Here is a 16,399-nt window from a genome sequence, read left to right as displayed (position 1 = left end):
CATTCTGAGGGCCCAAAAAATTGGTCCCTACAGCATTTTTTAAATTGAATTACCATATCTCATTAGGGTTGAGTGGGGTTACGTATTAGGTGTTAGCCAGAGATTACATTTCAGGGTTAGGTGGATAGTAGAAATAAGGTTTTTTTTTTAGGGTATGGTTATGTTTTAGGATGAGGAGGTAAAGTAAGTGTTAGGGTCAGTCTAAAGGTTCACTTAATGTCAGCAGTCAGGCAAACACAGGGAGATTGAGCTGCATGTAACCCTACAACACATTTGGATGCCCTTTGTGCAACTTGTTCTACATTGCAATGCCTCCAAAAAGCCAACATCATCTCTCTAAGCAAATCTGTTATACAGTGTAATTGATGGTGGAAAGTGGAGCAAAATGAAGCACATATGTGATTGACAATGTAAAAAAAATGTCAAAAATAGTAAAAAAACACCAGGAATCCCTTGGAATTTGATAAGGTTTTTACTATTTATTGGCAGAATTGCAACATTCAGGCTGTTCTGAATTGAAGGACCAGTCTGCCTCGATCAGATATTTGCCCTATGGTTGGATGCTGCAATACATTTACAGGCCCTCCAGAGTCGTTACTTCTCCGTTAGACTTTTCATACTCCCAAAGTGTCATTGCCAGTCATGGGGTGAGATATGAAACTGCCTGAGCCATACTTATGTATGAAGTGTCATACAACATTTTCCATATGTCTGCTTCCCCGCACTGATCCAATAAGACAGACAAGGACAGCCGTAGAGGCCCATTTACATTCTGAGGCTGTGAAAAGAAAGGGCTTGGCAGTGTAGTGCCTCTCTGTTTTTCTTTATAGCTGTCCTGCCATCTTCCAAATTTTTACAAAGCCAGGAATTACAGAATGACAAGTTTAACAGAACCACTGGGAACTGTGCAATAGCAATTTAAAAACCAGCTAGTTAATTTTCTAAACTGGCGGATTTAATTAGAGGACGATGCCTTCATTACAAGCACGCCCGCACTCGACAAAACAATTGAAAAATTGACCATAAATTACCTTTAGTGTTCCTGCCTGCTGCGATGGTCCACCGATGTTACTTTTCAAGAATCATGCACACATGCTGGCCTTTTAAAAAGTCTGTATTTGCATATGACCAGGCACTCCCCCAGGGGACAGTGCTTGAACCTGTGATTTGCCTGGGCCCTAATGGCTACATTGTGGTGGGCAGAAAGGAGCGACTGTAAATGCCCCATACCAAGGCATGGTACCTGATACATGATGCACGATCTTGCAAGATAGGGGCTACTCAGCACTTTTTGGCAGGAGATCACTCCAGCTCCTAAAAAGTGGGGGAAAGGTGAGCATATTATCTAATTTTCCGCTAGCGTAGGTCTTTTTCTACTTTTCTTATGGAAGAAGAGAAGGGGCTCTACAATGAAATAGGGAACCTTGTTTGAATTGACAGGGGTTCTAACTCTTCTTTACTCCATAACCAGTAAAAAATGTTTCAGCCATAGGTAAACCTTTAGTGAAACAAAGGGCTTGATTTATTAATGCTCTCCAAGACTAGAGAAGATAGACTATCATGGGAGAACCTGGATGATCTAGAAAACCTGGATTTGATTTGGTCCAGGATTGAAAATATTTGTGAACTAATAGCAAAGGACTTTTAAGAAAGACATTCTAGGTTTGCTGGATCACCCAAGTTCTCCCATGATACCAGTCATGGAGAAATTCAATAATACAGACCCTTAGTATTAAAGTTAAAGGCAGCCAGACAACACATTTTTTACTTAGAGAGCAACCCTCCAACATTTGTCTTGGTGCAATTTTCCTTTAACAAACCGTGTTCATCAGCTCAACACTGCTTAGTACACTCAGCCTGGAGAAAAACCATAATTTATCTAGTAAACTGTCCCCCACCTCTCCCCTTAATTAAAAATATGAATTAGTTTGCAGGAGGCCAGCTACCTACATGGCAGTAATGGGCTGTGAACAACAGGGCCGCTTCGTTACCGAGCAACCGCCATACCTCCCTACATGCACAGGAGATTATCTACCTCTTCCATTGCGGAATGGTGCAAGCGCACAACAGCTCCGGGCTAACAACGACTCATCTGGCAGCCGTAGAGCTGAAACGCTTGCCGGGGGGTGTCCGTGGCAGCTTGGTTCTGCCGTGGATGAATTTGCATGTCTAATTAAGGTAACCTACCAAGTGGGATTTTAGAAGTACATTAGAGATTACCTTCAGGATGTTTTGAGCATAAACATGCATAGTTAACGTGATCACAGCTAAAGGAACAATCTCATTTTTTCTCTTTTCTTCTTTCTACTTACATAGAAGCTCTGGAGATGTTTTATCCTCAATGTGGGGATATTTGCAGAGGTTCTCTTTTATCACTTGGGTTGAGGTCATGAAGCTTCTGTTAAAGATTTTAAAGGAGTTTTTAGGTAAGGTTTGGTGGTTAAATCTATGTTGGTTTCTCTACCTTTAGGGAGATTTAATTTCCTAGAGACATTTTCCTTCACAGCCTTATTGTCCCTGGCTCACCAGTTCTGTTGATTGGATTTTAGTTCTCTCAATCATGGAAGCTTAGCATGGATGTTACCTAAAGTGGTTTTCATGCAAAAGCACCTTTCCTATGAATACCCCCTCACCAAAACTGATACCAACCCATTAAGGCATTTTAATATTTGCACAACTCTTCCCATGAGTAATTCCACCACTTGAATCAAGACTTGGAGTCTTATGAGAGCAATACTAGGGTGGGTGGTGTGTGCATCACACATGGAGGTTATCTAAAGTGGTCTTCAGGCAAAACACTTTGCCTATGAATACTCACGTCTGAAAACTGTCAACCCACCCCTTCAATCAAGACTTGGGCCTCCTGAAAACAGGATTTTTGATGCTGCCTTTCCCACCATCCATGATCTGGTTGCATTGAACATTGACCCAGAGATGTTGTCACTTGGAGTAAAAGTACTGGAAACATAAAGGTTACTATGTATAGTTAAATAGTTAGTAAGATTAGAAAAAAAAAACAAAAGTCCATCTACAAACCAGCATAAAACTGATAAAACCATATATGTGCGGTTAATCCAGAGGGAGGCAAAAAATGGTTTTAAAACGTTTATACAAAAAAACTACTCCCTGATCCCGTTAGGCAATTGGATGTTTCTTGAACCAACAATCTCTGGTGTCTACATTTGGATGAAGTGGGGGTAATGAGGAACAAGGGAAGGCATTAGGTTATACTTTATTCCTCGGATGTGTGCATGCCCAGTGAGAGGGGAATAGCAATGTGGTGCCATGGTTTACCATGCAAAACACTTGTGTCCTCACATTATGACTGACAGGCCAGATCAAAGCAGGACAGAATTACTGATAATCTTCAAAGCGAAAGCATATTGCTTTTTATAACATGCCAATGCATCCGAATAAAGTGTATAGCTAAATCAAAGCATCTTTTGGAGGCTGGGATTGGAGGGATGGGGTGACACAAGACAGTTGGCATAGACCCTGGTTAGAATACACTGCACTTTAATAGAGTATACAATGCACTACAGGCTGTGTCCACTACTGGTTAGTGAGCATATGACTGGTTCTCTTTAATCAACCATAAAAAAGGACTCAAAAGTCACTGCCATACACTCTCCACCGACATTGCACTGTTTAATTTGACTCTAGTTACACTTTAATAACTATATCATGAAATTGCTTAATAAACTCTCCTCTCTACAGAAAGGCGCTGCTCCTCAACCTTGGCCACTGCACAATACAGCCTAACAATAGCACAGCAATGCTTAATAAACTCTTTTCTAGTATCACACTGCTTAATACACTCCATCTTATAGCATGGGACGGCGAATAAATGCCTTCCTTCCCCATGCTGCTTAACAACCTTGGTAATAGCGTAATACAGCTTAACAACCCCTGCCCGACAGCACAGCGCTGCCTAATAAACTCTGTCCTAGCGAACGCCTGGGCCATAATGCAGCTTTGTTTGAAGGGCAAACGCACTCAACATTTCAGTCAGGCCGACTTAGCCTTCAACAGAAGCGAGATTTGTGTTGATGCCGCTGGAAGCAGTGGTGTCAGGCCTGTCGTGAAACGGGGCCATGTGCATGGGAGATCTGTTCCCATGGAACGGTCGTAGCTCCATCTAATTATAAAAATATTGTTATGGGTAAATAGCTCTGCTATGTGTTGTGTTTATCTAAGGTAGCGACATAACATATTCTCATTATTATATTGGATAAAAGAACTCGTTCTCCATGTCTCTGAGCTGCACATATGAAGCTTTTTGATATTTTGTTTCTGTCTGTGTCTTGCTGTTTGGAATCTTGGATAATACCATCTCATACAATGCTTGGGGTCAATGGCCTGATACTGGGCTCTCCTCTGGAATTGTGATAAAACGCCTTGGACCGTAGATTTGGATGGAGTGTAAGTTGTGTCTAGACTATGATGTTCCCACAGCATAAAGGCTCAAGAGTGAGCCAAGCAAGAAAAGCCATTTTTGCCTCAATAAGGCTCAGTGGGAGCAGTGTTTGAGATGAGATAGTAGGCCTCAACTGTGACCCTGATGACACAAAGGGGCTGCATATGTTGCATGTTATGCAGTATATGTAGCGCTACAGAAGACTCTTGGAGGTTGCTGACATACTGGGCCTGAATTATTAAAGCTTTCCAAGACCTGGAGAAGATGGGAGAACCTGGATGGTTCAACAAACTTGGCATGGATTCCAAAAAATCACTATTAGTTGGCAGTTTTTTTTAACTGGGAGCAGATCTATTTCAGGTTTGCTAGATCTCCCAAGTTTCCCCATGATAGTCTATCTTGGAGAGCTTTATTAAATCAGGCCCATTATAGTACATGCTCACAGTGTGCAGACATGTACTGCTTGTGAATGCAGACTAGAGACATGCTGCAACAGAGGGACAGAGACTGGAGCCATAGTAGATGAAACCAAGAAAACATTGCCATAACCACCCCACTAACAAGTCAATGCTAACACTACTGACTGGGTAGGTCCCAGGGGCACAAGACCACATGCAACCCCAAGGTTGTAGTGTCTGGTTCTTAACATTGGGTTATCATTTTGAAAGAAAGAACCTGGGTAAGAAACCAACCAACACTCTCATCTTAACTTCACAGACACAGTTTAGCTGTTTTAAGTCTCTTACCAGTCTCCCCAATACCTAAGCATCTTTGGCCATGTTGACTGTGCCCACCAATGTAAAGATTTATCATAAAGATGTCTTTGTATTTGGTAAGTTTGACCACCATTTTTAATGCTTGTCCCATGTAGCAGAGAAAAAAATCCTTGACTACTTATTACTTGAAATTTTCTGAGCTTCCCAGGTAAGTGTTGTCACCTCTTAGGCTAGCAGGTCTGAGCCCGAGCAATAATTAGGTCTTCTGTGACCACCCAAAGACTGGCACTAATAGCCTGTAGCCCACTAGCACTAACCTGGCATCTAATATACTGTTCTGCTTTACAGATGAAATTTAAGCAATTCAGTACAAAAAGATATAGACACAGCTACAGTACAGCTATATTTTCATTAGGAAAACAAATATAGTTTAATCACCATGACCTACATAACTGTGTCCACCGCCAACATAAAAAAACAGAATAAACAGCTGGAGAGAATTAAGGCTTTAAAAGTCGAACATTTACCCAACGCTCGCACTCTTTGGTCCCTGGCAGAACAAAAGGCTTGGGAAGCGCTCGCATTCACTCCAGACAAAGAAAGTTAAATGACGAGGTGACTGGGCCACTGAGAGAAGGCAAATCAGAAGAATGCCTGGCAGGATGGATACTGTCACAATCTCTGTATTCTCTGGGCCTGTGCTGCCATTTCATTTAACTTATGGGACATAATAGCTGCTAATTGCACTGGATAATAAGGGACAGCAAGGATGCGTGGCTGATGACTTGCAAAGCGAAATGCTGAATGGATGCTAGGAAAAAAAAACATGGCCCTTAGAGACCAATCATTACGTATACTCAGAATGTGAAAACATTTACTGTATAATAAAAGTCTCTGCTAGAGCTTCATGCTTATGAGAACACTTTGTGGCCGATAAAAGCAAACAACGGATTTTGGCAAAGCTAAAACTAACACCATTTCACATACTAAACAGTGAAAAAAACAAGGTTGCACCAATCATAATCAGTCCAGCTCAAATTTTGAGCAAACAACAGGATGCCATTGGGAACAGCCCAATTTTTCCTCTGGGGCAGCTGCACCAATGGCAGTTTTGAGATGTTGCCTAAAGCACCTCCATCAATATCTACATGGTTCTGCAACCTAATTTCGGATTTACTGTACACCAGTGAAATGTCAACCTGATTGTGTCTCCAGTGGTGGCCAAGTCAATGTAAAGAGGTATTACATGTACTCCATTGTTTTAAAAGTTAACAATTGCACATTTCCTTGTTACTGCAAAGGAATTCAGTAAAGGGCCAATTTAATGCATGAAAATGTAACTCAATTTGCAATGAAAATTGATAATTGGTGTAAAATGTAAAAAAAAAAGAAAAGCGTGAAAGCAGCCAGCCAAAAAGACAAATGAGTGTACAAGGAAGGCTGGTGCACAAACTAAAATGTAAGGAGCTCAGGAACCGAGTTCTGATTACCTCCGAAAACATAAGGAAAGTTAATTTATGCTCTATTAATATATAACATATTGTTTCTGTTTTGTCTCAGAATATAATTACAATAAAAACCTTCACACTGCACCTTTCGCCAGACGTTTTGTAACCCCTCAGGCAGATATTTTTTATTGATGTCTTAGTCAGATGCACCAGAAAAAATGTTTAGATTGTGGCAAAGACCAAATATTGTTAACCAGTGCCTGAGGCCGCCAACTTTAATGTGTGCAAGACAAAGATATTAAGTGAGGAAAAAAGAAGACATTTTCACTAGTTCCTGGTTAGGCCATCCGTTGGTTTCCTGGTCATCTCTACCACAAACTAAGAATGGACAGACGAAATAAAAAAAGGTTGCACTAAGGGAGCGCAGGCGTCTCAGGGGACGAGCATGCATATTCAGTAGTCTGACGAGATTTTAGTTATATGACTGTTATTTTCTCGAAGAAAATGCAACACCTCAGCATTTTGCTTAGTATGAAGCATTTTCCCCCGCATATAATTATGTTTGGAATGCAGATTCCATACAAAACTACAGTCTTAACGGCAATAACGAAACATAATTACAATACACAGTGAAGCATAACATAAATGCAACGTAAGCAAAACATAAAATGCACCAAAACCAAAAAAAAAATATATAAGGAATTTGAATCTATAAAACAATAAAAAAAAAGTAAGTATCATCCATAGCTGGTAATTAGCTGTTGGCTTTACAACCCAACCCAGAAAGAAAGTGGTAAAGGGTTATAGGTTCCAAATGTTTTTTTTTTTTTTGTTAATTAAAGAATGTGTGCCCGGGGAGTAGGACAGAAGGCTTTTATGGCACTCAGAAAATATTATCTTAAATATAAGGATTTTTTTGTTAAACTTTTTTTATTTCAAAAACAATGATTAAAAACTTGCAAAAAATATTAAAAAAATATGGTTGCACTTATAACAAATTACACCTTTAACTCAATAAGTCTGAATAATACTTGAATATTACAGCAATATGTCTCCCTTCCCGACGCGTTTCGCCTTTTTGTTGGGCTTTCTCAGGGGGTATGGAGAATATTATGACACAAGTGCAGACTTGGATTGTAGCAGCTTAAGATGCAGTGCGAACCTGGATTTTCTGATGTGCACCTTAAAAACATAGTTAATTTCAATAGAAAAGTATGGATAGCTGTTATGTTGGTGCCTACTTGTATATGTTTCCATGTGGAGAGGTAAATGGTATGCCAAGGATGTTTCAAAACATATTAAATGGAATAAAAATCTGACAAAAGGATATATTTATATGATATTGAAGATGTTTCAGAAGCAATTAGGTATAATGGAGGATAAATAGGATAGCATATGATAGTGATATCCTATAGGACGCCCGGGAACGCAGCAAGCTGAAAAAAATGGAGGATAAGGGCACCAGTGCATAGTCCCGTGAAATAGAATGGAACCATCATAGTATTACCTGTATGGTGCCCTCTTTGCTACTCCATCCTTTTTAGATTGAAGCACAGGTTTACTGATTGTCCTACCTTAGGCTCCCCATCAATGATGTAGTTATTTTTTATATAACCCTGACAGTTGACAGCAGTATGTTATAAAGTGGCAGCTTCTTCTTATCGTCTTTTTCTGTACAAGCTACATTATTCTCTCTGTGTGATATCAATACTTAATGTTGGCCACTGAAGGCCAGTCAGCAACCAGCACTGAGTTGTTGCACTTCTCTGAAAAAATGTTCAATAATTTTAGAGCAGTAGAGATTACTATAGGAGAAACACAATTGTTGGCATCACCCCTGTGGCTGCTGTCAGCAGTAGGTGCGTTATAACAATATTGCCTAGATAAGTGATCGGAGTGGTACCTAGGTAGGGCGACAAATGCTTCAGTATTACAGTTATAAGGAAGGATGAGGGTAAAGGAATTGTCAACTTCCTTATTGGTAGTTACACTGCACATTCCCTATTGTCAATGGTGCGAAGGATGCTGGGAAGCTGTGTGAGTACTAAAAATCTAAAAAAAGTCACACACAGTACATTACCTACCATCCCCTTTAAATTTACAAAACTCCATGCCAGTCTTTCTCAACCTTTTAAATATGGAACCCTTGAAATGACTGTCAGGTCTTAGGGAACCCCTGACAATAATAGCATCATCCACAGCTCACAGTACATTGACGTGGTGGTCATAGGATGAATGTCTCTTACCATGCTAGCTGGTGAGAAGAGTGTCAACCTTAGAAATATTCTACAAAGAACATTGGTGTCACCTAAACTGCCCTGAGCGGTACAAATTGCTTAGGCGTTCAAGGAAGCCCTAGCAACCTCCAAAGGAACCCTGGTTGAGAAATACTGCCCTATACAGTAGAATGTTTAGCGATTGTGCAAACAAATTTGAGTCTGTGTGATAGCTTAATGCTTTTAGCCAAGGCTGGTATGGTATACATGGGCTTCGAACTGAGAAGTAACGAACCATGTGCACAGTCCATTAAGGTGACTTGGTTCCTAAAACTGTAAATAAAAGGAGTCCTTGCAAAGAAATATAAATAATTACCTTTAGCTTTCCAAACTCTGCATTGATAAAGAAAATGTGGCACCTAATGGGACTTCTTGATTGATGTGTTGATCTCCTGGTTCTCGTTCATCCAAACCCCTATGACAGTGCTTCTCAGCCAGGGTTCTACCAGAGGTTGCTAGGGGTTCCTTGAACAATGAGCAGTTTGTGATTTTCAGGTCAGATTCATAGGTACCAATGATCTGTTTGGCTATCTGTAAGGGTGTCAGCCTTCCCACTGGTCAACCATGTAGAAATCATTCTTCCACCTGACCACCACACTAATGTACTGTGGATATAATAATTATAGAAGGGTTCCCTGAAGACCTGAGAGTTATCTCAAGGGGTCCCCCCATGTTAAAAAAATATCAGAAACACTTCCCTGTGCTGTTACAGGTCACAAGTTTTGGGGGCAAGGGGTGAGACTTACCAAAGTGCCCGACATGTTACCAGTGCATTAACAATTCCAAGATTGTTGCCTTCTAAAAGAGTAAATTTCTGAGCCCATTATTCACAGTTTGATTTTAGCATCTGAGTAACTTTAAGCAGCTAACTGCTGGAGGTGAAGCTTAGATACATTTTAAAGCTATAGTTATGTTATATAAAAAATCCATAAATAAATTTAACAACTATGTATGTTACAGTTCCTACGCCTACCCAGAAATCAAGACATACTCGCATTACTTTGCTGTGCGGTATAATGCATCCAAAAATGGCATCAAATAATCGTTTCTGCTAGTCACCTGTGTGCTGAACCTTTTTGCTTTCTTCACTGCTGCCTTTGTTTTCCTGAGACTGCTAAGTAATAACATTATTATTAAAACGTCTTCATAAAACCAGTTAATGAAAAGAGTTGGATGTATATGTAGCATCCCTTTAAATAACATTCAGCAGAGGCAAGCAATTTGCATGCTCATTACTCATCTGCAGACAGCCCCCATATCAATGTGGACACAGTTCATACTTCAAAAGCTCGTACAAGCAAAACAAACCACTGTGGATAATAAATACCATTTTACAAGGTTAATTATTTTCCCGCCCTGCCTTACTATATCAAATATGTCAGAGAGGCAATGTTTTGCTTTTATACCTTCTGATCATGGGCTTACAGGTGGGCCACTTACTGATGAATGTACCACCAGGAAGGCTGTAGGATCATGCAGACTGATAATACATGAGTCTGAACATATCTGTGCCATTAGAAGTCTGTAAAGGCCTCACTCCTTTTTCTAATAATGCAATTTTTGGTGGACTTTGTTGGATTTCCAATGCACTCTGTTGCATTCTCATTTTTAATTCATGTGTACCTGCAATATATTGAAATGAAAGCTTACTTGGACTTTCAGGCTTAGCCTAATTTTGAATGTAATGTTGCTATAAAACAAGTACAATGAAACTTTTTATCAGCCATGCTCAGACAGGGTTCTTTAGAATTCTAGGGTTCATGTACATCAGCCATTCTCAAACAGGTTTCCGTGGAACCCTAGTGTTCCTCCAGTGGCGATTAAAGTTTGAACTTTGGCTGATTAACCACCCCCCTGACAGGGTTTGTAGAGTTCCAGATTCAACTTCATTTGCCATAGACCGTATGAAGACATAAAGTCATTTTTTGGGGTGGCATTGTGGGGGCAATTTTCTTTAATCACCACGCCGGGTTGTTTTTCTCCACTGACCTTCAATTAATAAATTTTATCAACAGTTTTATGAGACCTGATTTCAACAGTTCCACTAGGGTAAAAACGGGTTCGGCTGCTCTAGAGGTTGCTAAAGGTTCCTTAAATTGTGAGCTGATTGACCTCCCATCTGATGCTTCAATTTAGTTCTTGGTCCAAGGCCGTTTGGCAGTTCCTCTTCAATGATAAGGGGTGGTGTTCTGATCACAAAGCACTCAAGAAAAATGTTCCCCACTGACCCTAAATAAATTAGTTTCCCCATGAAAATGATTTCCATTTCAATGTGTTTAAATATATTTTAACACAAATATAGTATATTAGAACATGTTTGGAACAAATTCCATGGAACAAACAAAATGTTGTCTCACATGAAGTGTATGTGAAATCCTATGAAGAACTATAGGTAACTTGAAAAGTTCAGAGGTAACGTGCACAGCAAAAAACAATCTATTACATAAGGCAAATGGTGTCAAACCCAGGTAACCCATGATATCATTTATTCTGGCCCAAGGGGCTGGGAGGAAATATGTGATGGGGTGAAACATAAGAAGGGAAACCAGGACATGCAGCAGTACAATATTTAGAGAACAGAGTTCTCCCCGGCCCTTCTTAGCCGGATGCACCACCAGCACTTTTCAGTAACCACCTGGGCTGTTTTTGGGTAGTTACTAAGAAGTTGGGTTACAATACAGGGGCCGCCACCTACCTACAGCTTCTTCCCACCCAGCGTAAATACATTTCTGGGGAGAACACTGGAGAATGTAACTTGTATTACTTTATTGTCTTGCAGTATCCTGGGTAATGTTAAAGTTTATATTATAATAAGTGAATGCATTTCCATATTTTTGTTCCTCTTAAACTAAGCATCATTTTTAGGTTTTCGCCTGTTCCTAAACACTAATCTTTTGTTAGGTTTTTCTGTGGCAAATAGGGTTTTTCTATGGACATAGCTGATTAGGATTCCTGCTGGTGTTTAGGGCTGCAGTGGGAGGCTGTAAGTCTGCTTCTTTCCTGTGGCTCCCGCTGCAGTCAGAGATATATGGGGTGTGCAGGTCGTATTAAAACACGTTTTATGTTCTGCCTGCACGTCATCGGGATGTCTGTGGGGTTTATATATCCGTGCACAGGTTGCAGAGAAACCGCGGGGACAATTTATAAAAAACAAGTCTCTGCACTTCCACAGCAAAGAAAAAAAAAACGTATTATTTCCACCACACAACCAGCGCGCATTGCCTCTGCTGCTACTTCTTTGAACGTATTTCACTGTGAAATTTTTCTTCGTTCCAGGACAGAAGAGGAATTTTTTTTTTTACACAGGCATGTCACAAGGAAAGTTGTTCTGCAAAGGATCGAAAACTCCTTTCATGTCTTATTAGTTGCTGAAAGTCAGAGAAGTTGAAGAGAATTTTTTTTCTCTTTAAGGGCGCCCGTCCGCCTACACGCAGCCATCACGCGCACTATATTTACTAAAACACAGCTCATCATTCCCCTAAGAATTATCACTGCAGTGATATAATGGGATGACTATAATGATGTGAAATAAGGGAGTGGGGCAATAGATACAGTTATGATTCTTCCAATGACAATGTTTTTCAGAAATCTTATTTTCAAGGCCTATACTAGTCTAATGTACTTGCATGAGAGTTAGGCTTAATAGACACTCACATGCCAAAAACATGCTGGTAAGTTGGATGGCTTCCAGCTAAATTGGCCCTAGACTGTGTTAGGGATATTAAACTATGATTATGATAGGGACATTAGATTGTGAGGGACAGTTAGTGACATGACTATGAAAATGCCTGCCTTGTAATAAGTTGGCAGGTTAGCCTCAAAATGTCTGCTTTAATTCTGGCTCAAAAATAATTGGCATTTTTTTAGAAGTAGAAATGCCTTATTGGATGTCTTCAAAAAGACTTTTTGTACCAGTTACAAGACCAAGAAAATTCCGAGTACCTGTATTTGTATACACCACTTTGAACATAAACACCTCTTGAATCCTGGTAAAGAAGCCTTGACTGTAGGAAGCATGGCAGAATATTGGGGTCCTTGTTAAGCCCCTCTTTTGGGCTGCAATTTGGGGAATACAAATAAATAAGTACATTTAAGCAGCTAGTTTGAAAGTCCCTGCTCCCCTCCTTGTTACAGTTTCTTGTTACAGCTTCATTGGCATATTTTACCTTGTCAGTGTTAATGGTCCCTGTTTTATACTCTCTGTAGTTTTGGTTAATTATTACCCATCTAGTATTTGTGGTCAAGACAAGCATTGTGGCTATGTAGGTTAAATGGGTGCTCACAGTTATCTTCGTATATGGCGGTGGTTTGTTTTGGCATGCCTCTGCTTTTCAGCAGTCAAAGAACATAAAAAACATGCATGCAAGCTAAAGAATTCCTGACGGCAGCCATTTGGTTGAGTAGTCTATTCTTACAAATATATTGTATATAAACTTGCTGAGTAATAGCAACATCACAGAAGAGGAAAGTAACAAAATAAAAGGCTTAAGGAGGTCAAGTACATCTAAGAAATCTCAAAAAGAAGAGCAGATACTCATTCTGCTGGCGCTGCACAGCTGCTCCTTACAAGGTATTTTCCGAACAAACCTACGGGCTCTTTGTCCCAGTTGTTGCTGAGCTGTGGCTTTTTCTATTGAGTATCTAGACTGTAATAAAGTAGGTGTCCAATAGCTTTGTTAAGGCCTAATGAAAGCTAGAGATATGGATACAAGTAGAGTTATCAAAGACAATCACAAGGTACACGTCAAGGGTCTACGTGTCCAATAGGATGCAACCAAATTAGGTTAATGCGGTTGAAGCTTTTAGATTGGTCAAGAAACCTTACCTGGGATTACCAGTGACTTCACACTTCATGGTGAGCATGTCTCCTTCTCTAACCAAGCTTTGAGAGGGTTGAATTCGGGCCGTTGGGGAAACTGTAATAAAGAATACAATTATTATAATAAAAATAAGGTGAAGCAGTGTCCCATTTCCCATTTTTTTGAAACAGGTAGGAAAAGGGAGGTCATTACCATTTAACTTTTTAGGCATAGGTTCTTGCCAAATCTATTTACATTTTCTGTCATTAGAAAGAAGGAGAAACTGAAGTTGATATAAAGTGGAGACACTTAAAGGTGCATCAGCTTGAGCTTCAAAGAACCTTCTTCTTCTCCTCTCCCCTTCCTCCCGAGACAGAGTCACTTTCACGTAAAAATAGACAGAACATCAATACCTCGCATGCAAAATATGCATTTTCATGAGTTCACAGAAACCTACCAAGGTCAATGTCATGAAATCCTGGATATTAATTAAACAAATCATGTGAAGGGTAAGCATACCTTTCATGTAAAAAGGAGTATAGACCTTTCCACCTTTCTGCAGCCGAACAATATTAAAAGCTGGTGTCTCTAGTGGAGAAATTCAGAATTTCTATTGCTAAGGGCTGCAACAATTTTTTAATCAGTTCCATTGTTGTACTTTCTGATAAAATTGGATTCATATGCAGAGATGAAGGTTAAGACTGGCCAGATTGGCCGTTATGCTTTTATGATCAGGTTCTGTCCTAGCTTAGAACACACTCAATTTGGGAGCTACTAAAATTACTGTACTGGTTTGGAAGATGCAGAAAGTTAGCTTTCCCTACTGTAGAGGTACACTATATATATATAACATATATATAAAAGTTTGTAACATCTGACCATCACACCTACTATACAGCCAAAAGTATGTGGACAACTCTTCAAATCATTGTTTCTTGACCTTTTTACCATGGGTGAACCTCTTGAAATAGCTTTCAGGTCTTCAGGGAACACTTCTATAATTACTAAATCTACAGCTCACAGTATATCAGTGTGGTGGTAAGTGAGAAGAATGTCTCCAATTTGCAGGCCCTTGGGAAGAATGTCACCCTTACAGATAGTCAAAAAGATAATTGTTTTCAGTAAAATTGACCTGACAGGACAAATTGCTCATTTCTCAAGCAACTTCTGGAGGAACCCTGGTTAAGAAAAACAGCTCCAAATTGATGTGTTTAGGTGATTCCAGTGAGTAATGGTAATGTTTCAGCCAGTTAGACAACTGTAGCTTCCAATCTTGTGGTAACAAGGGAAGACTTGCAAAAAAAGTAGTGTGTGCACTCACAGTTTACTATAGGAAAGGCAGTTTATTGCAGGTATTAGTCCTAGAGCCGCTTGGTTATGGATACACAGCCACTAGATTTTACTAGAGTTTAGGGAAGGTCCTTTTCTCTTTAAGCATGTCTGTACCCTTGTGTGCCAATCTACCCAATAAAGAGATGGCTTTGACCAGTTTGTTTTGAAGGAACTCAACTAGCCAACATAGAGCCCTGACTTCAACCCGACTGAACACCCTTGGGATGAATTCAGATGCCGATTATAAACCAGGGCTTCTCAACCACCATCAGTACCGAGCTTATAAATATTCCTTTTGCACTCCAAATATTGTTAACAGTTTTCATTTAAAAATGTGGAATGGGAGGTCCAACATGCACCCATAGGCCAGGTGTCTCGGACATATGTGTCTCGGACATATATGTCTGGACATATAGTGCACCTGCTGCATTTTACTTTTGGCTGCAAAGAATGAAGGGTTCCCAATTTTTTTTTATCTTAAAGTTCAATAAAATAGGTCTGGAGCCCCTAGAATCAAACTTCCATGACATTTAATTCAGGGCTTTACATATGCAACTGCAGGCCTTGTGACAAACCTATGACACCTTGGGCCTGATTTATAAAGCTTGCCAGGACTTGAGAAGATAGGCTATCATGAGTAAACCTAGAATGGATTTCTTAAAATCCATTTTTCTTAGTTGGCAAATGTTTTCAATCCTGGGCCAAATCTATTCTTCATTTGCTGGATCACCCATGTTTACCGACGATAGTCTATCTTCTCCAGTCTTGTAGAACTTTATTAAGTCAGACCCCTTGTCTTAACCACTTGTGTCGAGTTGCATTTAAATGGATCCTAATCCAGGAACTTTGGGGACATTTTATAGCAGTTTTAGAGAGCCTGGAATGGGTTAGATGCTACAGCTTTTATTTATGTGGTCTTTTTTAAGAGATGTCCCCTGGCTTCCAATGTCTTATACTTTCTTGATTACTAATCTTAGTCAATTATGAATATCAGAAGTTCTAACTACCTTTTTTGCATGCTTATATGGGGTTAATGCTGTTTATAAGCTGAGCCTGTCCAGGACAGATTTTTTTTGGGGGCCCTTGAACCTCTAAACTCTTAATATGGATATCCCAGCCAGCAAATCCAGAGCACACCCGTGCTACAGACACACTACCAATTCTTATCCCATACCAAGTGGCCTCCAACTACAACAACGACTGTGGGATCCTCTGTCCCGAGCTCTGTGTATAAGAGTGCTGTCTCCAACTCTCCCACAACCAAACCTTCCAGTGTTGCCACGGATCCATACAAATACCATAAAGCCAAATCTGCCATATCAGACACCATAAACATGCCCTGTCCAGATTAAAGGTGCAGCCCAGAGATCCTCATCCTCTTGTAGACGTGACACAGCTGTTGCTACAGAAA

The 16,399-nt window shown here is 40.0% G+C and overlaps 1 protein-coding gene across 1 annotated transcript in view; it reads right to left on the bottom strand.

The window, feature by feature from the left end:
- The window catches only part of CADM4 (cell adhesion molecule 4), a 267,506-nt gene that overhangs the window by 10,808 nt on the left and 240,299 nt on the right, over positions 1 to 16,399 (bottom strand). Inside the window, exon 6 of the mRNA XM_072425906.1 lies at positions 13,683 to 13,773. Within this exon, the coding sequence (XP_072282007.1) occupies positions 13,683 to 13,773 (91 nt within the window). The remainder of the gene's footprint in view (positions 1 to 13,682; positions 13,774 to 16,399) is intronic.

Source organism: Pyxicephalus adspersus, chromosome 11, assembly GCF_032062135.1.
Source record: "Pyxicephalus adspersus chromosome 11, UCB_Pads_2.0, whole genome shotgun sequence".
Lineage (NCBI taxonomy): Eukaryota > Metazoa > Chordata > Amphibia > Anura > Pyxicephalidae > Pyxicephalus > Pyxicephalus adspersus.
This window is presented reverse-complemented; position numbering and strand designations above follow the sequence as displayed.